The sequence below is a fragment of the Pinus tabuliformis genome, chromosome Q (genome assembly GCF_031772625.1).
Source record: "Pinus tabuliformis cultivar Carrire ecotype Pingquan chromosome Q, CPIR1, whole genome shotgun sequence".
NCBI lineage: Eukaryota > Viridiplantae > Streptophyta > Pinopsida > Pinales > Pinaceae > Pinus > Pinus tabuliformis.
Genome location: NC_142296.1, coordinates 55,956,669 through 55,982,175, shown reverse-complemented (window position 1 = coordinate 55,982,175; position 25,507 = coordinate 55,956,669). Strand labels below are relative to the sequence as shown.

At 37.9% G+C, this 25,507-nt stretch overlaps 2 protein-coding genes across 3 annotated transcripts in view; one reads left to right on the top strand and one right to left on the bottom strand.

Annotated features, from left to right (window-relative positions):
• The first annotated feature begins 17,035 nt into the window (after positions 1 to 17,035).
• LOC149218271 (translocase of chloroplast 34, chloroplastic-like) overlaps positions 17,036 to 25,507 on the top strand; it is a 105,743-nt gene continuing 97,271 nt past the window's right edge. Inside the window, exons 1-2 of one of the 2 annotated variants that reach the window (XM_089383881.1) lie at positions 17,036 to 17,117; positions 17,217 to 17,297. The gene's annotated coding sequence lies outside the window, so the exon portion shown is untranslated. Of the gene's footprint in view, positions 17,118 to 17,143; positions 17,298 to 25,507 lie in introns of those variants that run through there. The other variant, XM_089383880.1, reaches the window with a different exon arrangement.
• LOC149218273 (uncharacterized) lies at positions 20,289 to 20,736 on the bottom strand. The gene has a single exon (XM_089382378.1). It carries the CDS (start codon positions 20,616 to 20,618, stop codon positions 20,289 to 20,291), a length of 330 nt encoding a protein of 109 aa, XP_089238504.1. The 5' UTR covers positions 20,619 to 20,736.

The following is a 25,507-nucleotide window of genomic DNA, read 5'->3' as shown; positions in this document are numbered from 1 at the left end:
CGATATTTACTTCCTTGCAAGTGTGACATTACTTTCCTACAAAGGTGCTTTTTACATTCCTGCAAAATGTGGATTGGATTGCAAGTAGATTTCTCCTTATGACTTGTGAAAGCATTCCAATATCTTGTCCTATGACACTCATTTAAATTACTACAATTTTAGATTGTATTAATGCATATGGTGCGCGATAGTTCACAAGTTCCATACAAACCTGATCTAGGATCTTTCCTTTAGTGATGTTAAACAAAATTGCTTAAAGAGCATGAAAATACCATAAATGCAACATCCATGGCGAAGCAACACAAAATGAAGACAATTTAGTCAATGCACCAAGATTTGTTAACAGAGTTCACTCACAATGTATGAGCTACGTCTCAAGGACCAACTTCAAAGTGGAGAGGCCTCTTTATTATCTCAATTAAATAATGGAAAATACATGGTAATACCTCACATCCGGGAGTGACCTAAAATTCTACTGCTCCTATCCCAATTCTTACTACACCAGTGGATTATTTGTGAAATTTTGTGAAAAATGACTATAAAATTCATATGATTTTGTCACTTTCACCTCTGGACCCCTTAGGGAATCTTCAAGATGCCACAAAAGTTAGAATATTCCTATAGAATATTCTTTGGAATATATCGTAGGAATCTTCCTCAAAAAGCGCTCCTGCCCAACACAATTTTGTTGCCCCTACGTTAAGTTCCACTCGACCCTCCATGGCCCGACCTCCATATCCCATTGAATTGGTCGAATGGTGGTTTATATGTATGTTGCGGGTGGAGCCACCAAAAACTAACAGTTTGGGTGGATGGTTGGCATGTGATAATTAGTACATTTGGTGGACGGGGACCCCGGGGTCAAACCTGCAGGACCCCAACATTTTGGGTGTCAAACAAATATCTATATCTATAACTATATATGTGTGTGTGTGTGTGTGTGTGTGTGTTCATTGGTTTAACATCTTGTTTGTTTGCCACAATATTTAATCAACCCACCAAACTACCAATATATTTGATTCTGTATAACTTTGTTAAGCACCAATTTCGACCGGTAAACTGTGGGGAGCCACGTGGCACCTGCCAGTTGATTCACATCGATTGCCAGCATATGCTACATTGAACACGTGGAGGGTGACACATGGCACCCTCTAGTTGGTGCCATGTGGTGCTCCTTGGGTGGTGCCACATCATACTATGTGGCATGCATGGTGGGTACCATGTGGCGCTACTTGGTTGGGCCATGTGGCCTCTCTTGGTGGTACCATGTGGCACTATCACTGCCTTCTTTTTGCCTATTTATACAAAACTTTAGATGAGCATAACTTTGTCATATAGACTCATATTGAGGTGTCGTTCACACCATTGGAATTGTCTCGACAATATCTATGACTTGGTGTCAGTTTTACTAATTTTGAGACTTTTTTGGGTCCTCCCCTGTCAATCCTCCCCATTGAGGATATTTTGGGCCTCCAAAAGTCTTATCATCAGATAGGTGATGGAATTTCTCCCTCACTTTCTCCTTTTCAATCCATCATGCCTTGTTGGGATGCATTCCTGTAAAACCCACTTGAAAGTACTCCACATCTCCTCGTCGTGAAGTCCTAGTCTTTTTGTCTAGGACAATGTCTTTGGGAAACTTGTTCAAGTATTATAAATTAAAATCATCCAGTGATGGAACTTAACCACTCTTCTCTATGTCCATGATCATGGGAGGTTCATAGAGTTTCAAGTTTTATACATTAATTATGAAAAACATCTACATATAAATTGGAAGATCAAGGTGATAAGCATTTGTTTAGATCTATTCTAAGATAGTGAATGGGCCATATCTTATTGGTTTCGACTTTTTTCCTTCTCCCTTCAACCTATCTTCGCTTACGTGAAGCCATACTCAGTCTCCTTCTTGGAACTAATGATCAACCTTGTGTTTGTCATGTCGGGCCTTATATTGTTCCTGACTCTTCTCCAAATGTTCATGCACTACTTAATGTATCATTTGGATCATTTGAATGAACTTGCGAGCTCTGTATTCATCACTTTGTTCATTGGAATCCTCATCTTTCCCAAAGACCAAATCTAAGGGTGACTTTGGCAGGTACCCAAAGCATGTCTCAAATGGTGAACTTTGAGTAGAAGAGTGAAAAGCCCTATTGTATGCATGTTGAACATAATGTATATGTTCATCCCATAACTTAGGATGCTTGATGTAATACCATAATGAACCATTGTTTTGTTGATGACCTCTGTTTATCCATCAGTTTTTGGATGGAAAGTCGTACTCCTCTTTAGCTCAGTGTTAATCATCCTCCACAAGCTTGTCCAAAATTCTCCAAGGAATCAAGAATCTTTATTTGAGACAGTGGATGTGGATAGTCGAAAATGGACCCATACATGCTGGAAGAAAAGTTGATCAGTTTGCTTAACATTAATCTATTTTTTACATGGCATCAAGAAACACATCTTGTTAAACGTATCCACCACTACATACAAGTAGTCATGACCATTTTTTGACAAAGGTAACCCCCCTACAAAATCCATGGAGATATGCTCCCAAGGATGAGAAGGGACAGGGAGTGGTGTGTGCAACCCCGATTTTCTATTAGCAGGCTTACAAATAAAGCACATCACATGCCCTTTTACATACTTGGTTACAATTTCTTTCATCTGAGGCCAATAACGAAACATTTACAACTGATCTAGGGTTTTTCCTACCCCAAAGTGACTAGACACAAGAGAAGTGTGAGCTTCTCGAATTACATGGACTCTTTCACTTGTAGGAATACATAATTTTCCAAGATGGTAGCGTAACTTGTCCTACAAGTGATAGTTTTCCACTTGCGATCCGTGGATTGGCCTCTCATAAACATCTTTAAAATATTCATGAGTAGCGTATTGTTCAACATAGCTATCACGAGACAAAGAAACATTCTTCAAAACAATAGATGAAAAAACAAGAGGTATAGAAAGCATATTTTCCACTTTGTTACTTATACCCTTCTTGTACTTGATTACCAAATTGAATTGTTGAAGGAATCCCATCCACCTAATGTGATGAGCCTATTGTGACTTGGTTTGTGATTGTAGATATTGTAAGGGATGATGGTCTGTATGTATGATAGTCTCCTTATCTATCAAATAATGATTCCATTTCTTGACACTTTGAAACAAGGCATACAACTCTTTGTCATACGTGGAATGGTTAACAATAACTTGAGATAAAGTCTCTGAATGGTAATAAGCAAATTTGTGATGTTGCATCAATATTGCACCCATGGTATATCCATTGACATTCGTCTCGATCTCAAATGGTTGTTGAAGGTCTAGCAAGGCTAGTGCTAGGGCAGTGGTGATCTTTTCCTTCAAGGTCTCAAAATCATTATGATGCTTTCCTCCCCATTGAAAGGCCCTCTTTACACTAGTCAAGGCATGCAAAGGAGTTGCAATGACTAAGAAGTTAGCTATGAGTCTTCTCTAGTATTGAACTGCTCCCTAGAACCTTCTTACTTTTGTCACATTTGTAGGTTTAGGCCATTTTACAAGTACATCAACTTTAGAAGGATCAATCTTCAGTTTACCTCCTCCAACAATATGACCCAAATACACAAAAGAATTTTTTCCAAATTCACATTTGGACAACTTTACATACAATTTCTCCTTTTACAATGTATCCAGAACTTGCTTGGCATGTCTTACATGATCATCCCATATTTTAATAAAGACAAGAATGTCATATAAATATACAAGCACGAACTCATCTAAGAATGGTAGAAATACATCATTCATTTCCCGCATGAATCTTGTGGGCATTGCAAATCCCAAATGGCATTACCAACCACTCAAACAATCTTTGCTTGGTTTTGAAAGAAATTTTCCATACATCATTTTCTACGATCCTGATATGATGGTAATCACTGCACAAATCCAACTTAGTGAATTAAACAACATTACTCAATTGATCAAGCAAATAATATATGTGGGGAAGAGGATATTAGTTTTCCACCATGATCTTGTTGAGAGCCCGATAATCCACACACATTCTCCATGTGCCATCTTTCTTTGACACCAACACAATTGGTGAAACACATGGGGATGAGCTAGGTCTAATGAATCCTTGGTCCCGCATTTAGAAGAGAGGCATATTGTTGAAGATGGATCTCATGTTGAATTTCCCTCTTGGGAGGCAATCCACATGGCTTATGAAAAATCTCATCATAGTTAAGACAATATCACATATTTATTTCCCATGAGGTGGATTACAACTTTTGAAAGCATCAAATGCTTAAGCATATTTTGTCTTCACAACCATGAGCATACACTTCTTGCTAGAGTTGATGAGTCTCTTCCTTTATCCTGCACTGACAAGAGTTGAATTGACTTTCATGTGATGAGCTCTGACAATATATTCCACTCCATCTTTCATGAGATGATACTTGTTCTCATGCCTAAAAAAAGGCTACCTGCCTGTCATCTAAATATGGGCTTCCCAAGACTATGCCACAAATGTCAAGTGGGACAATATCTAAATCGACCTCATCTATCAACTTTCAAGCAATAACGAATATGAGCCCACACTGCTTGGTGACACTAAGTTTTGCATTGTCGCACACCCAACCAAGAGGATAGGGTTTCAGATGAGGTATTGTTTCGAAAACCAACTTCTTAACAATTGATTATGAATTCAAATTAACTTGAGAACCGAGATCAAACAATGTATATATTTTTCTGTGCTTAGATACAACTCTTATATGAAAAAATTCACTTCTTTTTCTTTCATCGTCATGAGCTTTATTTTTAGAACTTGAACTAGCATGAAAGGAACCTTTACCTTGTACTCCAATGACTATAATTTACATCTCATCATCAAAATCATAACCTAGGCCTTGTTTTGTTGTAGCAACTGTCTTTTGCTTCCCTTTTCCACCAAACTTCTTAGGCTTCAATTATGGATGTAGCTTCTAGTAGTGCTCTTCATCATGCCCATCTTTCTTGCAATGAGTGTAAGAGGGCTTTCCTTCCTCTTTCTTTGTTATCATTGTCTTCTTTCCCTTTCCTTTTCCTTTGAACTTATTGTTATGAGGCTTGGATGAAGGCTTCTTTGCATGATCTTCTTGTCCATGTTTCCCTTGTTTTCAAGATGAATTTCTTTCACAGTAGCTCCATCTAGTTAAGTGGGATTAAAAAACAATAATAAAAGATGAAGATAATTGTGTCGGCTGCCAATGTATTTCCTCAAAGTCTCTGGTGAGTCTAAAGGAATATTCAATGCCAATGGTTGCTTCCTAAACTCTTCTGTAAAACTTTGAACATTCTGACGTTTTCCCTATCTCAAGTTTTTCCATACCATCATGTCTTTTTTCTTGTAGTTCAATGGGTAAAATTGTCCTCTTAATGCAAAAATAAACTTAGACAATGATGAAAGGAGTTTACCATTATGTTGACTACCGTTTTGAAGTTTTCTCTTCCACCATACAAGGGTTGTGCCTCCCAGCCAAAGAGATGCCAACTAAATCTTTGCGTCATCATATTTGATATGTTGCAACAATAGATGTTGATCTGTCTAATACAATTGTTTAGTTTCTCTACATGTTTCTCTACATTAGCTTCTCCATTAATCACAATAAAATCAAATTTCACATCTAACTTTAAAAATGGCATTTTAAAAGAATTTCTTTGATGAGTATTTGAATGACGAGAATGAGGGGAAGAGGAAGAGCTTGAACTTGAAGATGGAGATTAGGGAGGTTCTTGATCAAGTGATCAATTTTATGCTAAAAAATGGAAGTGCTCATAAATTCTTGAAACCAACTCCAAAACGAATAGCTCACCGATATGAATCCAACACAACTTGAACCACTCAAAACCGATATCGTATGCTCCCGATATCGCATTCTAATCGTTTTCCCAAACAGGTAAAATTTGAGCAGGCCTGTTGACTAGGCAGTTGATTGGGTTGATCGTACTATTGAGTTAGCAGGGTAACCATACATGTACGATCCAACCAAATGATGACACTTGGCATGTTTTGGTTCACTATTTTTGACGCACATGGTCGAAATATGATTGGTTGTTGAGTTTGTGAGTTGAACCTATGAATGGGAGCCACGTGGGCTAATGGGAGGCTGGCAGGAGGCATCCCAGTATTGGTGCAAAATTTTGTTATCGGCCAGAATGCCTTCGGAGGAATCGAACACAAGACCTCATGTTGGACAACGCAACGCCTTACCGTTGTGCAAAGGGTGGTTCTTAATAGCTCTAGGAGCATATTGTTATTTAAAGTTTATATTGTTGAATATTGGGGGATGGGGCCGAGGCTAAGCTCTGGCTCCCAGTCACCCCACGCCCACAGGACCACAGGCGGGATAGCCAAGGGTGCAGTCTTAGCCTTGGCCCACGGTTTCGACACAAGCAACTACTGTTGAGTTAGCAGGGTAACTGTACATGTACAATCCAATCAGATGCTGACACTTGGCATGTTTTGGTTCACTGTTTTTGACACACATGGTCGAAATATGATTGGTTGTTGAGTTTGTGAGTTGAACCTAGGAATGGGAGCCACGTGGACCAATGGGAGGCTGCTAGGAGGCATCTTAGTATTGGTGCAAAATTTTGTTATCGGCCAAAATGCCTCGGAGGAATCGAACACGAGACCTCATGTTGGACAACGCAACGCCTTACCATTGTGCCAAGGATGGTTCTTAATAGCTCTGGGAGCATATTGTTATTTAAAGTTTATATTGTTGAATATTGGGGGACGGGGCCGAGTCCAAGCTCTAGCTCCCAGTCACCCCACGCCCATAGGACCGAAAGCGGGATAGCCAAGGGTGCAGTCTTAGCCTCGGCCTACGATTTCGGCACGAGCAACTACAACCCACTTTATCACAACGTATATACCTCAGAGCCAACAATTGAAGGCACTAAGGAATGAGACCATCCCACGGTCACCTTACTGTCATGGAACCATAGCGAAGGGCTCGATAAAGGGCACGAAGGCTAGGCCTCAACCAAGGCCATATGGCCTTTCACGTGACCCTTGTTGCGAAGTTTGGGCGCTAGGCGGAGGAGCTTGCGGCAGGGGGCCAACCTCGAGGTCATATGCGACCCCAACGTGACCGCGTGCTAGTGGGTTGGGGGCTTCGACGGGTAGGGCAGGCCATTGGCCCAACCCTTGGACACGCGACACCTATATGACCTCGTCCCCGAATTTTAGGGGCTTAACCAGCAAGGGCAGGCATTAAGGCCCAGCCCTTGGCCCTATGTGGCCAATGTGGTCTTGTTTTTCGGATTAGGGGGTCTGAGGCTAAATTAACTATCCAGTATAATGCACCGACGTCTAGCAAAATTGTCACTCCGTTAGTGATTTTCGAGGCCGATTTGTACAACTGATAGACAAAAGGTCGAACTTGTAGGATGGTTAATAGTCAAGTTCATGGGAGAGCTTAGGAGCTCATATCCTTTTGAGTTTTTATCTAAATTAAGCTCAGAAAGAGTGCCATTAGGGGTTTTTCGATGTTTTGAATCCATTGGTGACCTATAATATATTATTTGAGCACATATACAAAGTCTTTTGGTAGGTTTGAGACTAAAGGTGTATGGATCAGTCAGGGTTTGGAAGCAATTTTGGAAGGTATTTGGGCATAGAGAAGACCTTGTAGGGGTATTCTTACTTCTAAAAGTCTACTGCAGCAACTATAACTAGCAGTGTTCAACTCAAGTTCAACTTCTCTTAACATTAAGTTTTGATTATGTGCATCAATGTGGAATTGAAGGGTTCGCATGATCTTTTTAGTTCATTTCAGTTGAAGAATGCCATCTTTGTAAGAGATGATTTGAGTTGTTGTTGTTTGTAAGAGTTCTTTGTAGGAGAATATTATCTTGAAGGGGTAATAGCCACATATTTACCTGCATCAAATGTTTATGTACTTCATTTGATATTGAATATATGAGTTGTCTAGTCATGTTGACAGGCCCAGAGATGTAGCTGAGGGGTGGACTCCGTCAACAAAACTTTTGTCTTGATCTTCATTATGCCTACATGGATTATGTGATGTTATGTTCATTATGTTAAGTGACATATGAAGACTAATTCATGACTTGAAGAGATTTTGGAAACCTGTTTGTTTCAAGACCTAGTTTTATCTTTCAAAGCATTGACATGGTCCTAATTTTTTATTTATTTGATTTTGGAAAAGTGGAAGAAATCACCTAATCCAATTTTAGATCAGTTTGGTATCAGAGCACTAGTTGACCAAGTTGTCAGAATGGGCAAAAGAGCCTTCAAGAGCTAGAGGAGCAGAATTTGGATCTTCAGATGGAGAACATAGAATTGAGATGGGTGTTAGAGATAGTTGAAGAGGAGAAGAGATACATGTGCTTTGTTTTGCAGCAGTGTACTTTTTATGAACAAATTCTTCTTAAAGACGTTAAAGGTGGTTGATTTTTCTTATGAATTCTAAGATGGAGTCAAGTTTGTCTTCAATAGTTTAAAATTCAAGATGAAGTGTTTTTGGAGTTGTGCAAAGATGAGAGAAGAGAGAATGTTCATATTCCACTCATCAATATTTTTTTCCTGAAACAATGATAAGAATGATGGCTCAATTCTTAATAGGATAGCAGGTCTTCACGAAGATGATAAGTGAAGTGCCTTGATTGGGGCTTGAAGGGCACCAATTGAAAATTTTGCATTTTGGATTGAGTTTTTGGGTATTTTTGAGTTCTAGCCTCTTTATATTAACTAGGGAAGTAAACTTTTGGAGTCCAAAAGTTCCTAGTGGGGAGGTGTGATCAGGTGATCAATTTTATGCTAAAAAATGAAAGTGCCCAGAAATTCTTGAAACCATTGGCAAATCGAAGAGCTTTCTGATCTGAATCCAACGCAACTTGAATCGCTCAAAATCGATATCGTATGCTCCCGATATCATGTTCTTATCGTTTTCCCAAATAGGTAAAATTTGAGCAGGCCTATTGACTGGGTTGACCGTACTGTTGAGCCAACAGGGTGACCGTATAAGTACGATACAAACAGATGCTGACACTTGGCATGTTCTGGTTCACTAGTTTTGGCACATGTGGTCGAAATCTAATTGGTGGTTGAGTTTGTCAGTTGGACTATGAATGGGAGCCACGTGGCACAATGGGAGGCTGCCATGTGGCATCCCGGTATTGGTGCAAAATTTTGTTATCAACCAAACTTCCTTCGAAGGAATCAAATATGAGACCTGATGCTGGACAACACAATGTCTTACCGTTGTGCCAAGGGTGGTTCTTAATAACTATGGGCACATATTGCTATTTAAAGTTTATGTCGTTGAATATTGGGGGATGAGGTTGGGGCTAATCCCTTGCCCTCGGTCACCCCTCGCCCATAGGACCACAGGTGGGGGAGCCAAGGGTGCGGGCTTAGCCCCGACGCACGGTTCTAGCACCAACAACTACAAGCCACAATGTATATACCCTGGAGCCAACAGTTAGAGGCACTAAGGAATGAGACCAACCCACGATCACCTTATCGCCATGGAACCATAGCGAAGGGATTGGTGGAAAACGTGAAGGCTATGCCCCAACCCAAGCCATATGGCCTTTCACGTGACCCTTGGTGCTAATTTGGGCATTAGGTGGAGGAGCTTGCGGCAGGGGGCCAACCCCGAGGTCATATGCGACCCCAACATGACCATGCACCAGCGGATTGGGAGCTCCGACGGGTAGGGTGGGCCATTGGCCCAACCCTTGGACACTTGGCACCTATGTGACCTCGTCCCCAAACTTTAGGTGTTTAACCGACGAGGGCGGGCGTTAAGCCCCAACCCTTGGGCCACATGTGGCCTTGTTTTTTAGATTAAGGGGTCCGAGGATAAATTAACTATCCAACAAAATTCACTGGTGGGTAGCGAAATTGTCACTCCGTTAGCAATTTTCCAGGCGGATTTGTAGAACTGATAGATAGAAGGTCAAATTTGTAGGATGGTTAACAGTCAAGTTCACGAGAGAGCTTGGGAGCTCATATATTTTTTATTTTTTATCCAAATTGAGCTCATAAAGAGTGCACTTAAGGGTTTTTGGATGTTCTAAATCCATTGATAACCTTTAATTTTTTATTTGAGCACATACACAAAGACTTTTTTCAAGTTTGAGACTAAAGATGTATGGATCAGTCAGGGTTTGGAAGCAGTTCTGGAAGGTATTTGGGCATGGAGAAGACCTTGTAGGGGTATTCTCACTTCTAGAAGTCTATTGCAGCAACTGTAACTAGCAGGGTTCAACTCAGGTTCAACTTCTCTTAACATGAAGTTTTGATTATGTGCTTCAATGTGGAATTGAAGGGTTCACATGCTCTTTTTAGTTCATTTCAGTTGAAGTATGTCATCTTTGTAGGAGATGCTTTGAGTTTCTGTTGTTTGTGAGAGTTATTTGTAGGAGAACATTACCTTGTAGGGGTAATAGCCACATATTTACCTGCAACAAATGTTTATGTACTTCATTTGATATTGAATATATGAGTGGTCTAGTCATGTTGACAGGCCTGAAGATGTAGCCCAGGAGGGGTGAACTCTGTCAACAAACCTTTTGTCTTGCTCTTCATTATGCCTACATGGATTATGTGTTGTTATGTTCATTATGTTAAGTTACATATGAAGACTAATTCATGACTTGAAGAGATATTGGAAACCTGTTTGTTTCAAGACCGGGATTTATCTTGCAAAGCATCGACATAGTCCTAATTTTTGTTTTATTTGATTTTGGAAAAGAGGAAAAAATCACCTAATCCAGTTTTAGATTAGTTCTCCTCCACCTCCTTTGTGTACTGACTCATTATCATCTTTTGGAGCTCTCTCTTTCTTTCCCTCCTTTGCCATTCTCCTTTCATAACATGCAAACAACTTTTCCACCCGATTTGCCATATGGTAGAAGGCCTTGTGGAAATACTGTTTATTCTCTATGCACATGTCATTATCATCCATTTTCTTTTTTTGTGTTGCACATCCAATATTGGGATCAAGAGACTTGAGTTGTCCTTCACCCTCTTTGAGTTTGGCCCTAGTAAGCATCCACACTCACAATTCACATCAAAGAAGACCGCTTTAATACCAACATGATCTGGGATCATTCCTTTGGTGATGTTAAACAAAATTGCTTAAAGAGCATGAAAATACCATAAATGCAACACCCATGAAGAAGCAACATAAAATGAAGGCAATATAGATAATGCACCAAGATTTGTTAATGTAGCTCACACATTGTGAGTGAACTTCGTTAACAAATCTTGGTGCATTGTCTATATTGTCTTCATTTTGTCTTGATTCTTCATGGTTGTTGCATTTATGGTATTTCGATGCTTTAAAAAAAAAATTGTTTAACATCACTGAAGGAAAGATCATGAATCAGAACCTTAGATTGATACTTAAATGTATAATCTTTTGGTTGTATTTATGAACAATTAGAAAGGTGGTTGAAAGACTCTTCACCAACCCCTTAAGGATTTCGTGCCAACTTTTCAGCCATAAAATCTTCCCACCAAAGCCTACAAAGGCATTCCCACTACCTCGTGCATCCATGTATCTTCTCCCATAATAAGTTGAACTATTGCAAATCTCATACAATTTTTATGTTTCCTACCTCTTAAGCACTTAACACAGTCTCCCCTTTTATCTTTCGAAGCCTATTCTAAGTCCCCTCCATTGTTCAACTCACCTTTCACTGAGGAATTCTCCCCATCCTTAGTTTTCACATAACATCTTGGAGGACCCTCTTGCTTCTTCCTTCCTATCCAATTCGCCAACCTTCCTTTATGAGTTCTTAACTCTTCCTCTCCTATCCCACCACTCTATTCTGGACAAGAATAATAAGAAGGCGACATAACTATGGAGAAGTCAAAATTAGTTTAGTAAGCAACATTTGGGCTATAAGGCCAAATGCCACTTCCCCCCACCTTCAATAAGTGAAGCTCCCTTAAGGTTTAAACCTATCAAGGGACTTTATGAGAAATTACCAGAGGAAATCCACGAGAACACATACCCCAAGTCTTTGATGCCTCTCTTGATGTCACCGCCTGAGAAACACCTCTAAAGAACACTGGTCTAATGCTCAAAAAAAGACCCACTTGCCAACTATCTCTACTAGCAAACTCCTCTCTCCATCGCTCTTGGAGAAACTCATAATTGAATTGGGAAACATCAAATTTTTCTTGCAACATGAGAAAAGGACCAGAGGAAGGTATCTTAAGAAAGTGATTGCTCATACCTACTTTTAATTTGGGTGTACACTCCACCTATCCACCCCCCATGTCTTCTAACTCATCACAACTCAAGCATTTTAGATAGAAAGTGTTGTAATGTTAACACTAAATCCGAATCAACCTCACCCACACTATATGTCAGTTCTAAAGTTACATTTTTCAAATTATTGAAACCTTGCCTTATTCTAGAGTACCATTCACTTTTCTTTGACCTTAGGAATGAAGGAAAATAACTCTCCCTATCATTTGAAACATGCTCTTGAAATTTGTAATAAGAAACAAAAATTTGGGATTAGAGCACCCAATAATTCATTATACATCATCATTCCACTTTCACAAACTCGAAAAACCCAAAAAGCTATACACATAGATGGTTGTCTAAGAAATTCAAAACTCTTAAAATTACCTCGATTCAAGAGTTCATGTATTCATGGAATTAGGAGAGTTTCAATGATATGAGAGTTTGGGAATTCAAGAATACTACTCTTATGAAGGTGATGGAGAGAAATAGATGAATTTGAATTATACAAAATCAAAGTTAATTGAAAATTATTATTATTATTATTTTTTTGAATGTTGTAACATTACGAGCAATAAAGTACAACACTAATATAATTAAATTAAATAAATGTAATATAAAAGCTATATTTATTATGCAGAGAGGAGCTCTCAAGAGATGTTTTGTTATGCCAATATTTTGAGTTATCAAATTATATAAAAATAAAATTAAAAAATAATTATTGAAATAAAATTGAGGTAAAATAGTCAATTTACCATTAATGATTGTTGGGCTCTTGCAATAGTATATCTATATGTATATATATATATATATATATATAAAACCTAGATCCATTTTAACTCGAGATTTACCATGCTTAGAAGGATCAAATCTCTTTTCATTTTAAAAGAGGTTTAGACTTCTATAGATTTGATCCATCTCAACTCTCAGTGGATCGAGAGTTAAGATGTATCTAAGTTAATTATATGACATAATTAAGTAAGAAAAGTAATATTTATTAGATCATATAATAAGTTAGGCCACATTTATTATATCACACAATTGAATAATATAAGTCATTCCCTATAGCATAAGTACATAGAAAATGAAATGGAAAAAAAAATAAAAAGAAATTTATTTTATTGTTTTATTTGACTTCATTATAGTAAAAATTTATAGTATATAAGTGTAATTTTGAATTTAGATGTTATTTACATTTTTAGGATATAACTTTTGGTAGATTTTGCTTAAAATTTAGTAGATAATTTTTTGGAATAATAAATATGAGTAGTTTAATCTACACAATTTAAATGTTTAGTTTTTCAAGATGCATTAAAAGATGTATATTAAATAATTAAAATTCAAATGTCACCAAAAATTTATCATCAAATTTGACAAAAAAAAAAGAAAATGTCAAATAGTTAGACTACACTTTTTATCTTTTATTTTCTCTTTTACCATAATGAATCGATAACTTGTTTGACTAATTAGGGAGGCCCAAGATCAAATCTAGCGATTGCCACTGTAACACGAAGAGCATATTCAACAACTTGTAACCTAGATACACCAGGAATTTATAACTTAGCAAGAGCCGAACATTTTTTATCTTTTCTTTTTTACCATAGTGAATCGGTAACTTGTTTGAGTAATTAGGGAAGCCCAAGATCAAATATAGTGGTTGCCACTGCAATACGAAGATTATATTCACCAACTTGTAACCTAGATATACTAGGAATTTAGAAGGAAAAAAGAAAGAAAGAAATTATTTTAATGTCCATGAGGCTAAGGATATCCTATGGGACATATTGCTTCTTCATCTACTTGATGTATTCGACCCTTTTTCTGTGAAGCTTCACAATAAATGCTCATAGCTTCTCGACAAACCCTTGCTAAATAGATTATCCCAAGAGCTAGGTGTCAGCATATCTGCATAACTTTCCCTGTTGTCTTTGAAGGCCTCACATTCTAAAATGAAATGCTTTTCTGTTTCCACTTTGCCAGAAGAACAAAAAATGCATACTCTTTCCTCCCACACTTCTTTTGGCCTTTTCTAGTGACCTATTTCACAACGGAGTTGATGAGAATTAGTCCTTAACTGAATAATAAGAATTTTGGCACTCCAAGAGATATTGGCCTCTATGTATGCTTTTGGTTGATGACTATGAGTGGGATTAAACACTTCAATATAGTATTTTTTCTTTCTTCCTAGCTCCTTATCCCAAGTACACTTGTGGAACTTATCGATAACAAAAGCTTTTATCTCTTTGCTCTTATGGAACACGTGTTCAAGCAAATACCCCATTTACTAAACCATTTTTTATTTTGTTGCATCCAAGTTTTTTGTTTGTTTGTATGTTTGTTTTTTTGTTTTTTTGCACAATTTGTCATTAAAGTCAACCTTAGGCCCTCTACCCTATTCCATTTGCTCATTTTTTTTTTAAATACCTTATGGCTCGCACCATAGTAATTTCTTCAATAGGAGCAACCCCTTGTTTCACTTAACAAGATAGCATAAGGAACTGCACTTTTAATCTTGAATTTGTTTGTAATCAAACGCTTCTAAATTTTCTCAATTTGCCTCCATTGCATGTTGGATGTACTACTCGCCCATAGTTTATAACTTAGCAAGAGCTGAGACTCCATGAGGATGAGAGAGCCTATTCCTTGAGCCTTATCACAAGGGGCCAAAGATGTCCCTCCCTGAGATTTGAAATCGAGTGGAGGGGAGACATCATATTGTGCTAGCCACTAGGTTGTTCCACGAGGGGACCTAAACTACACTTTTTTAACAATAAGCATAATAATAATTCAATTTTATTTTTGAAAAAAAATAATAATTTAATTTTAAGGTCGCAACCAAGTTCGATATCGGATTGGAGTATGAGCTCCTCTTGTTTATGAGACAAAGGATCTACCTCTGTGCAATGATTTGAACGTATAACCTCTTATAAGATATCATGTGCTTCCTAGCAATAGGTCATCTAATAAAATCTAAATAAAAGTAGAGTATAGAAATAAAGAAAGAAATAAAATTATTTTAACGTCCACGAGGCTAAAGATAGCCTATGGGACAGATTGCATCTTCATCTGCTTGATGTATTCAACCCTTTTTCTGTGAAGCCTCACAATAAATGCTCCCAGCTTCTCGACAAACCCCTCACTAAATAGATTACTCCAAGAATTAGCGTCCAACATCTCTGCATAACTTTCCCTGTTGTCTTTGAAGGCCTCACATTCTAAAATGAAATGCTTTTCTGTTTCCACTTTTCCGGAAGAACACAAAATGCATACTCTTTCCTCCCACACTTCTTTTGGCCTTTTCCACCGCCCTGTTTCACAATGGAGTTGATGAGAATTACTCCTTAACCGAGCAATAAGAATTTTGGCACTCCAAGAGATATTGGTCTCTATGTATGCTTTTGGTTGATGGCTATGAGTGAGATTAAACACTTCAATATACTACTTTTTCTTTCTTCCTAGCTCCTTATCCCAAGTATGCTTGTGGAACTTATCCATAACAAAAGCTTTTATCTCTTTGTTATTTATGGGACACATGTTCAAGCAAATACCCCATTTACTAAACCCTTTGTTATTTTGCTGCATCCAAGTCTTTTCTCTGTTGCACAATCTGTCATGAAAGACAACCTTAGGCCATCTACTCTCTTCCATTTGCTCATTTTTTTAAATACATTATGACTCGCACCATAGCAATTGCTTCAATAGGAGCAACCCCTGTTTTCACTTAACAAGATAGTATAAGGAACTACACTTTTAATTTTGAATTTGTTTGTAATCAAACGCTTCTGAATTTTCTCATGTTATTTCCATTGCATGTCGATGCACTGCTGTCCCATAGTTCACAACTATAGAGAATCACCATAATCACTAGAAGCCCAAAAAGAGTTTGAGTGGTTTTCAAGTCCCATAACTCTGTCTCTCTACACCTATTTTGAAAAGCATAAAATGCTTTCCAATCCCCCAAAGTTCTTTTCTTTCTACAACAATCCCAACTTAGATTTTTGTTGAAGTCAATTCTTAGGTATTTGTAATCCACAACTTCTTCCAAAATGTTGCCTTCAATGTAGAACTTATGTTGGTTATGTTTTCATTTTTTAGAAAAAACCACTACTTTCGTTTTCACTACACCTTTAAAAACATTAATAGTGAAATTGATGTGTAGAACCTAGTCTCTTGTCCCACCAATAAAAAATATCTCATAATGTTTTCACTCAGCCAAAATCTTAAAAATAAAATATTATCATTAAATGTATATTTACCTATTTTCCATATTTTAATTATATATTTTTAATAAAACATATATTTTTCATAAATCTTTTTATTTTTATTTTTTAAATCTAGGATAATCCTAAACCAGAATCAAATCTAACTCGCTGCCACTATAAACCTAGGCTAAGTGCAACAGCCTGCAAGCCTCACAATAATAGGAAACTTACGATAAACCTAGGCTAAGTGCAACACCCTGCAAGCCACACAATAGCAGGAAACTTATGCCTCAACAAGAGGCAAGACGTCCGCTATGGGGTCCCCTACTCTTCTAGCCAAGACACAACATGTCATATATACTCAATGAGATTTGAACCCTAGTTCGTCACATCTCGTGAGTTTCACCTAATAAAACTTAGCGTTAAACCCCATACCACTGTATTATCTTCCACGAAAATTGAGCAACAAAGTCAACAATAAAACACTCCAGTGACCAGAATCTACAAGCCACTTAAGGTCAAAGTAAAGCATATCTCTCGTGTCTGTGTTTACTTATATGGTTAAAGTTTAACACAACTCTTTGAGGGCAACTCTTTGAGGGCGTGGAACGAACCATGGTAGAAATTGTTGTCACGTAAACTTAGTGTTCCACTATCATTACAGGTTATGTTTTGGCTTTATCTTACTGTTTCTTGATGTGTTTGTGAAGATAAGGTCATTTCCCTTAGCTTATTTAAACTTTCCTCTGTGTGTGTTCAATAGCGGGTTGGGCTTCCACAGGACTGAAATCAGGCCGTAAGAGCTTTCGCTCAGAGAGAAGGTCTTCAGAAAAGCGACGACGAGGTAAGCAATCCCTCACATAGCAATGCATATCGAAGCAAAACCATTTTTTTGTTTTTTTGGGTTGCCGATGAATTTACGATTTCAAGACATTTTACGAGTTTTGTGAAATGAGGCTCAGAAAGCCCTAATTTCATACCCTTTCCCTGATTATAGAGTTAGAAGGTCGTATTTATTTCTATTATATTTTTCCTTTGTTTCATGCATTGAAAATTTCATCCTCGGAACCCCCAGTCAAAAGTTATTCGAATTTCAATCGTGTCTAGCCGTTACAGTGTCTCCAGTATTCCCGGATCGAATTTGAGCCGAATTTACTAGGTATGATGCCTGATTCTCTGCTGGCAAGCCAAACTTGCAGGCAGAGAGTACTAGCAGGTTACTAATTGGCCACAGGTTGCGGATGGAAAAGCTCGCTGGTGTCATTGTAAATGCAAAACAGAAAAAGAAAAGCCCTCATTCTGAACTATATCTGCTGCAAACTTTTTTCTTAGTCCAAGGTCCAAGTTGAACTCTTACAGTCTTTTCTTGCAGAGTCGTTTGCTGAGCTGTGCTTTTTTTTGGGGGTCGTATATTTTATAACTTATAAATGTTTTAAATATACCGTCCATTCAATTTTCATTTCAATTTATAGATAATTTTGAGGAGTTTAAAAATTAATGAATAAATTTATAATAGTGCAAGTTCTCCAAAAACATGTATATATATAATGTTAAGAATTTAGTTTACTGAAAAAAACAGCGAGGAGGATCCCCGAAATCTGTGGCACTTGATCAAACTTCCCGGCCGTCAAGTCTCTCAAGGGACAACGTTTAAACCGTCCGCATCTGTCCAGGCACTAGCAACAATAAATCCGAAATCTGAGAAGTATTCCAAAGTGGGAGAACATAGTCTATGTAGGGTCGGGAATCACTCTGTGGATCAGACGTTCTGAGTGGAATGCGAAGTCAAGAAAAGAGATAGCCGAGGTAATGTACAGTTTTCTATGCAGGTCGAATGCCCTTCTGTGCAAGATTGGGGTATATGCGAGAGTGACTCTGTGACTCAAATCTTCTGAAGCTCGGGCACTGCCACAGGAAAAGTCCAAATTCTCTCGACAGAACCGAGGTCAGTCCAGAAGTGACTCTGGCCCTTGCGAAGGTACCACCGAGGGTAGTCTTTTCATACGGAACATTGCAGAGAATCTACAATCTGTGGTCAATTATCTGGTTAGAATACTCTGTGTATTGAATTAGCTTTGGTTTCCATTGCGGCATACAAGCTATATCGCTTATCTACGGATAATCGCAATATAAATTCAATATACTGTGGTTTTGCAGTTTTCTTTGAAGACTAGACTTGTTATTTGACAGAATTGGAGTTTTTCATTACATTTGCTTGTCATATGAAATTCTAATTACTCAATACATTATTGAAAAATTGTGAAGTCAAATAAAGAACACTGTAATGGTAGTAGATGAAGGGAATTTGTAATACCCTAGTGGCCGAAGAAACCTAGGACAGATTAACCTAGGTCATTAGAAAAAATAGATCTAACAAAACAGAAATTTCCAAAAGTATATATAACTTAGGAACTAAATCAGAGCATCAGGATTGTCCATAAAAGAACGGTGGTAGAATTGGAAGTGATCAGCGTTCATGATTCTGCATTTTACAGCAAGGAATCTGTTAGATAATAATAAACCAGTAGTTGAGGTTAGAAAAATTAACAGTGAATTAGGTGGGTTTGGTTGGAAAGTTCTTGAGTCCGCATCTCTTGTACCTTTTGGGAATTTTTCAAGCAACACCAAAGTTTGGAAATGCCAAAACCTTGGTTTTAAAGGGGGAACAATCCCTGTGCATTATAGTTATATAAATATGTAAAATCTTATCTGTACTTCTACAATCATCATGGACCAAATGCCAGAAGGAAATAAGTCATAGAGGTCTATGTTTGGCTAAAGAATTTTAATTGAAATTTGATAAGCATGCATATTTTTGAATTTTTCACATATTTTGTAGTAATAGCTTCTTAGTGGTTGTGTGAACACTTAGAAACCTTATGGTTATTGACACATGGACCAAAGTAAAAAGTGACCAAAGTAAATTGTTCTTGATATGAGGAATAGTGTGTTTATTCGAAAATTAATGAGCTTAATTAAATACATAATATCTTCTTTGGTTCTTAGGATTCTTTGATGTGGAGTAAGAGTATTTTGCATGGCTAATACTAAGTATGTTGGATACCTAATCCTCTAAGGGTTGGTGTGGAAGCCAAATAGACTAAGAAAGTCCAAGAGACCTTGGGATGTGGAACCCAAGGGTCACACGAATGTACTATAAATGTATATCATTGCCAAATAATATATGTACTCTCCTGCTTATCTTTAATCTTCTGTTGCTGCCATGTGTGTGTTTAACATGGTATCAGAGCAGGCGATCTCCTGCCCTGCTCAAGTGTGAGCCACCTGTTTTTGTGGCCTTTGTAAACCAATGCTCTCCTCCTGATTATGCCTTTTTGAGCATTTGTTAGAATAAAGGTTGTTACCGCTATCAGCTCTGCTATTCCTCTGTTTGAGCAAACCTGCCCTTGCGACTACAAAGAGGAATATTGCCAAGCCTGTCACTCTCTACCAATGCAACGCTCTAACACTCTCTGTCAGTTTCATGCTCCCACTTAGACCTGTTCCTGCAAACCAACAGAAGCTGTGCGCTCTTTCTCCATTCCTCGTTCAAACTTTACCTCTGCATTTTAACTGTGCAGTAATTCCGCTTGTTTTGCCACGTTCGCCTCCGCTTACACTGTTGGCTCTCAAAAGGTGTTTTCTTTGAAATTCGAATTCCAAGTCCATACTCCTGGTGCATTTTCTGTGATTTTATTTGAAAGCAGTTCCCGTTCTCAAAGTACACTCCACTCCATTTGGAAGCTTCAGACTCACAAAAAAATAGGCATGACTAGTGTGTCATGATTTCAAGCAATTTATACTGGACTACTCGGGCCCAGATAATATGACATTCCTATATGTGATTAATGAATTGCTGCCTATTCTGTGACCCTAGTTTAGCTTGCGATGGTTTTACAAGATTACGCCCATTTCTAGGGAGGCCTTGCAGATCCATTACTTGAACAGTTCGTTGCCTCTTTGCAGTTTCTGCTTGTTGGTATCGTTCCTGAAGCTTTCTTTTAGAAGCTTCAACCCTTACAGATATATCAACTGAAGATGTTGGCTTATTTCGAGGTGGAAGAGAAGCATCCCTTATTTGATTCTTCATTGGATCACTGCACCGACGGACATTGTCCCTAAGTTCATTCCTCTGAGGCATTCCACTTGTATTCTTAACACGCATAGAAGTGGCAGCTCCATCATTTGGAATACTAATTGAATGTCTATGATCAATATTCTTCTGCTTTTGAATATGTGACTTTGTGTCTCTCGTTGCCTTTTTATCTCGTAGGGTTCCTTGTTTACCACTGATTGCACCTTCCCTTACAGCATTGCTCCGTTGAATACACTGCTTGCCATTATTACTCGAAGGTGCCACTGTGCATTGTTTTTCAAAATAACTAGCATCTCCATCTTTGTCATGTCCATTGGTATTTCAAAGATTTCCATCCTTATCCATTAAATCAAAGAACTGAGACATTTCTATTGATGTGGTCTGAACTGTTAAAAAGGCACCCTCATCAAGTGGAGGAGAAGGCAAACAATCATCATCTTTGAAAGCTTCTGGTGAAACTGAGTTTGGATAGGTGCCTATAGCCGCCGCAACAACATTATTAGCAGTCTTTAACCATACATCCATAAGATCTTTCCAACCACTGATTAGCTGCTTTGCGATGGACTGAATTCTCATTGAACTGTGTTTCTTTAATCTATTCACTGTCCTGCCAATAGCAGTTGCCTTTAGAATGTCGACAGAAAGTTGCATTAACTCCAATATTCTCAATGACTCGTATAGCTGATTTTCTGACTCATCTGGGTTTGAAAGAGTGTCTTTGATTCTATCAACTTCTTTGATGCGTGGCAATGCAAAAGTTGCATGGAACTGCAGTTGAAGTCTAGCTGTCGAGCTATAACAAAATACTGAAACTGGACATGCTCTGGTGTGGAAAGTACTCAAAATAGGAAAGAAAAGGGTGGCATTGTGGGGCTAAACCATATACAAAACCCTAGCAGCTGCCATGCTATTTTCTGGAAACCAAAACCAAAGAACTCATTGCAACAAAAACCATTCGAACTTGGCCGTGTTTTCTGTGGTTGCTAAAGTCAGCCACATCAAATTTCTTTGAGTTTGCAAGCCAAAGCAACAACGAGGGCGCTCTCACTGAAATCTTTGTGCCCATAGAAGGACACCCACAATCATTACTATTCGACGACCTGCCATGGGTGCAACTGGATTTTCTTGTCCTATTGCTTGATGACCAGAAGAGCTTCACTGCGTAGATCCACGCTTCACTGCCTTGATTCCTTGTTACTTCGACTGCTGCATAAGAGTTTGGTGGGCTGTATGAAGGCAATGATTGTTTTGGCAATTAAAAGTAGTCTTTTGTGGAGGAAAGTTTAGTCGTTTGTATTGTCGGAACATATTGCATTCGATATGCTGGATTGTGAATGCATTACAGTAATTGGTGCTTGTTGGTTGCACACTGGTCAATTTGTGCACATTTATAGGGGATATTGCTATGTCTTTGTACTGTGAGTGGGTGTTACTTTTCTGCATTGGGTCATAGTTGTGATCAGTTTAAAAAAAAAAGGTGTAATTTTGACAATGAAGAATATGGGTCAAATTACTGAAATATTAGAGTTCTTGCAAACTATGATACATTCCTCTGATCATGATACAATAAAAATTAGCAAGAACACTCTCTGTGATATTAAAACATGTCTAAAATATACACAGGAGAATGTGGAATTTTTGGAGCTTGAATCTTAGCTACAACAAGAAGAATTACAACAATGGAGTCGTCATTCTGAACTTGTTTCTATTTAGAACATTGAGATAGCAACCCATCAACAGTAAGTCAATAATGTTATAGTTCATTCAGATTTAGTACCCAATGAAGCAGTAGTTGTACATGCAGATGCAGAAATTCAGTCTGCAATTCCCAAGTCGGTCATTAGACCTTGGGTAGGGCTTGTCCACAACAAGCACAGAACTGGTCTTGGATATGGCAAGGACGTGTCCTTTTACATTCTAGACTACTCAAAGCCCATTCAATTTCAGAGCGCTGGATTCCTTCATGACAGTTCATCTTCAGCTGTTCCAGATTCTGCCCCTCTTCCACAGCAACAACAACAGATTGTGAAATGCTAACACTGTGATCGAGTTGGCCATATGAAATATCACTGTTTTGATCTTCATCTATGTAAGCACTGTCATAAAACCAGTCATTCTTCAAACAGATGCTTCAAAAACAAACATCCTGCAAGAACAATGATTCATCTTGGATGGATCGCTTCTTGGCAATTGGCTTCAACAGCCAAGAAAATATTTCACTCATACAACAGGATTTGTTCTCGAATATTGAAAAGTCTTACAGTTGAGATCTCTTCATCTTCTCGCCTTGTATCTGACAGGGGGGGAAATGATGGTCATCTACAAGCTTCAAAGCCACACCAAGCGAGCCTGAGCCACAACTTGCCACACCAAATTCAGAGTTTTAGCCAGAGACAAATATGCCTATGAGCATGCCTTCAGTCGATGATACCTCTTCAAAGAATTGGGGACACTTCCTCTAGCAGAAGACTTCATCTTCTTGCCAGTTTTGGAAGAGTTCCAGGAATTGCATTAAGCATTCCAGAGTTGGTGGTAATCCTTAAACCATCACAGGTTGAGACTTCCCTTTTCAGGTTGAAGTTCTTCCTTTTATGCGGGGTGAGACCTCCCTTTCATGGTTGAAGGTTTCCCTCTTCAAAACATCAGGAGCATTTCCTCTAGCAGAAGACCTGAGCTTCATGCCAGACTTGGAAGAGTTCCTGGAACTGCACTAAGCGTTCCAGTGTTGGTGGTCATCCTTAAACCACCTCCCTTTATACCAACATTTCAGAGAGCACATTCAGCCTAGTGCTACCATTTTTGCACGTTTTGTATTACAACTCTCTTCTTGGACTCATACATAACCCTTAGGATTAAGGGGGGGAATGTTGGACACCTAATCCTCTAAAGGTTGGTGTGGAAGCCAAATAGACTAAGGAAGTCCAAGAGACCTTGGGATGTGGAACCCAAGGGTCACACGAATGTACTATAAATGTATATCATTGTCAAATAATAGATGTACTCTCCTGCTTATCTTTAATCTTCTGTTGCTACCATGTGTGTGTTTAACAAAGTAGTTTAAGGGTTAAGGAAATCATATGTTTCGTTGAAATAATTGAAGGTCTAGATACTATCAAAAATTGGGCAGGATTACCATCAAAATTTCATACATTGGTGGATTTGTCTTTCAAGAAACATTCCACAGGCTTAGTCACCATATGTAGGTTTCTTTTCAAAAAATTTCGAACTCTGTTGCATCTCAAGTAGTGGTGACTTGGACGGGTCATTTAGATTTGTATAATATCTTCTTTGCGAAAAAACCTTGAAGTGAAACCGGAACATTTGCAACAATGGGTTGAGCTAACCCTTTGGGCTAGGTCATGTAGATTTTTTAATAATTTAAGAAAATAAATGTGAAGATTTGTTTTCTAGGTCATGTAGATTTTTTTATAATTTAAGAAAATAAATGTGAAGATTTTTTTTTTTTGGTTAAACTTAGAGGAATATAAAAATAAATCCTATATATGCATGTATTCTATCATTACATTTAATTTTACATGTTCTTAGGCCAAACGGTTAAAAAATAATTGTATTTGTTTAAATATACGAAATTATAATGAAATTTGTATAATTGTCTTTATTGAATTTAATAACAAACTTTATCATTTTTTAAAAACATAAATGATTATCATTTATATTAAAAAGGTGGCCACAACTAAAATGTAAAGTAGTTGCTTACATAGAAGTTTCTAGAACAAAAAAAAAGAACTTTGGAGGGACAAAGGTATCCTTCATTGACAACAAGAGTAAGCCTGGAGAGAGCGATAATTTCTAGAGTACTTGTAGGTGCACATTTTAACAAAAAACCCATGAATCAATTGAACGTTGAAAAGGTTTGAAAAGAGTGGGATTATAACTTCAAGTCTAGATTTACTAATGTTGTAGTTTGTAGCTCGGGCAGGTACTTCTGCATAGGCTTTGTGTTTAGCCGTTCAGAAGTCACCCACATATCACCTTAGAACACTTGCTTTAGGTTGAGCAAGTTGTTAATGTAACTTAGCTTAAGTTTAACTTAGGAAAACACACATATTAATATGTTGGCTTATTGAGCTAAAATGAAACTTAGAAAAAGTAAATTATTTACTTTAGTGAATAAGGTTTAATCTTAGTCATTGATCTCAAGTGAGGCGAGATCTAATCTTGGCTGTCAATCACTTTGTGATTAGGGTTAGGGTTGGGCTTAGGGTTTTGGATCAATGTATAGTTATAAAGGTAAGGCTAAGGTGAGGAGAAGACACACAACAACAACACAAGTTTGAGAGCGTCATCTTAGTGATCACGTGCTTGGCTTCGAGAGCGTGCAGAGGTGCTGGAGATCCAAATCTGGGAGCAAGAACAAATTTGCTGGATTAGATCCAAAGTTTTATGTTTAGTATTTTCTTAGTTGGGCCATTATCCCAGGACGAGAGCCCAAGTTCAATTTTAATTAATGAAGAACTAGTTTGTTGGGCAAAAATTTGTTTATGATTATGTGATTTAGATTGTAATTTGATTCCACTAAATTTTATGTGTTAGGAACTTAGCCATGTATTTGTTTAGTAATTAATTGTTGGGAATTAAATACTAGGTGCTGAGTTTGGGTAAATTCTAACATGGTATCAGAGCTCCAATGCTAAATCGATCTCGAAATCACAATTGTTGGGTTTGTACTAGATCGCTAGAGCTAGGTTCGACTATGATCATACATACCAAGATTTTTTTTAAGGGTCAGGAGGAATCATATTTTACATGTGGATTTTTTTTCAAGGCTGAGTCAAAGAAAGGATGATAAAAAAATATTGCCGTAATCAAATCAAGGGGCTGTTTTTTTTTTGTTATATTTTTTAAAGGCATCGAATAGTGGGGTCATGGCTGTGGCCGACATGCTTAAGCCCACTAGCCGCTAGGGTAGTTGCCAGGCCAACCGATTGGTTGATGAC

Bases quoted from the DNA above. Each gene is read 5' to 3' on its own strand.
- LOC149218273 (XM_089382378.1), bottom strand. From the start codon at position 20,618: ATGCGTGTTAAGAATACAAGTGGAATGCCTCAGAGGAATGAACTTAGG.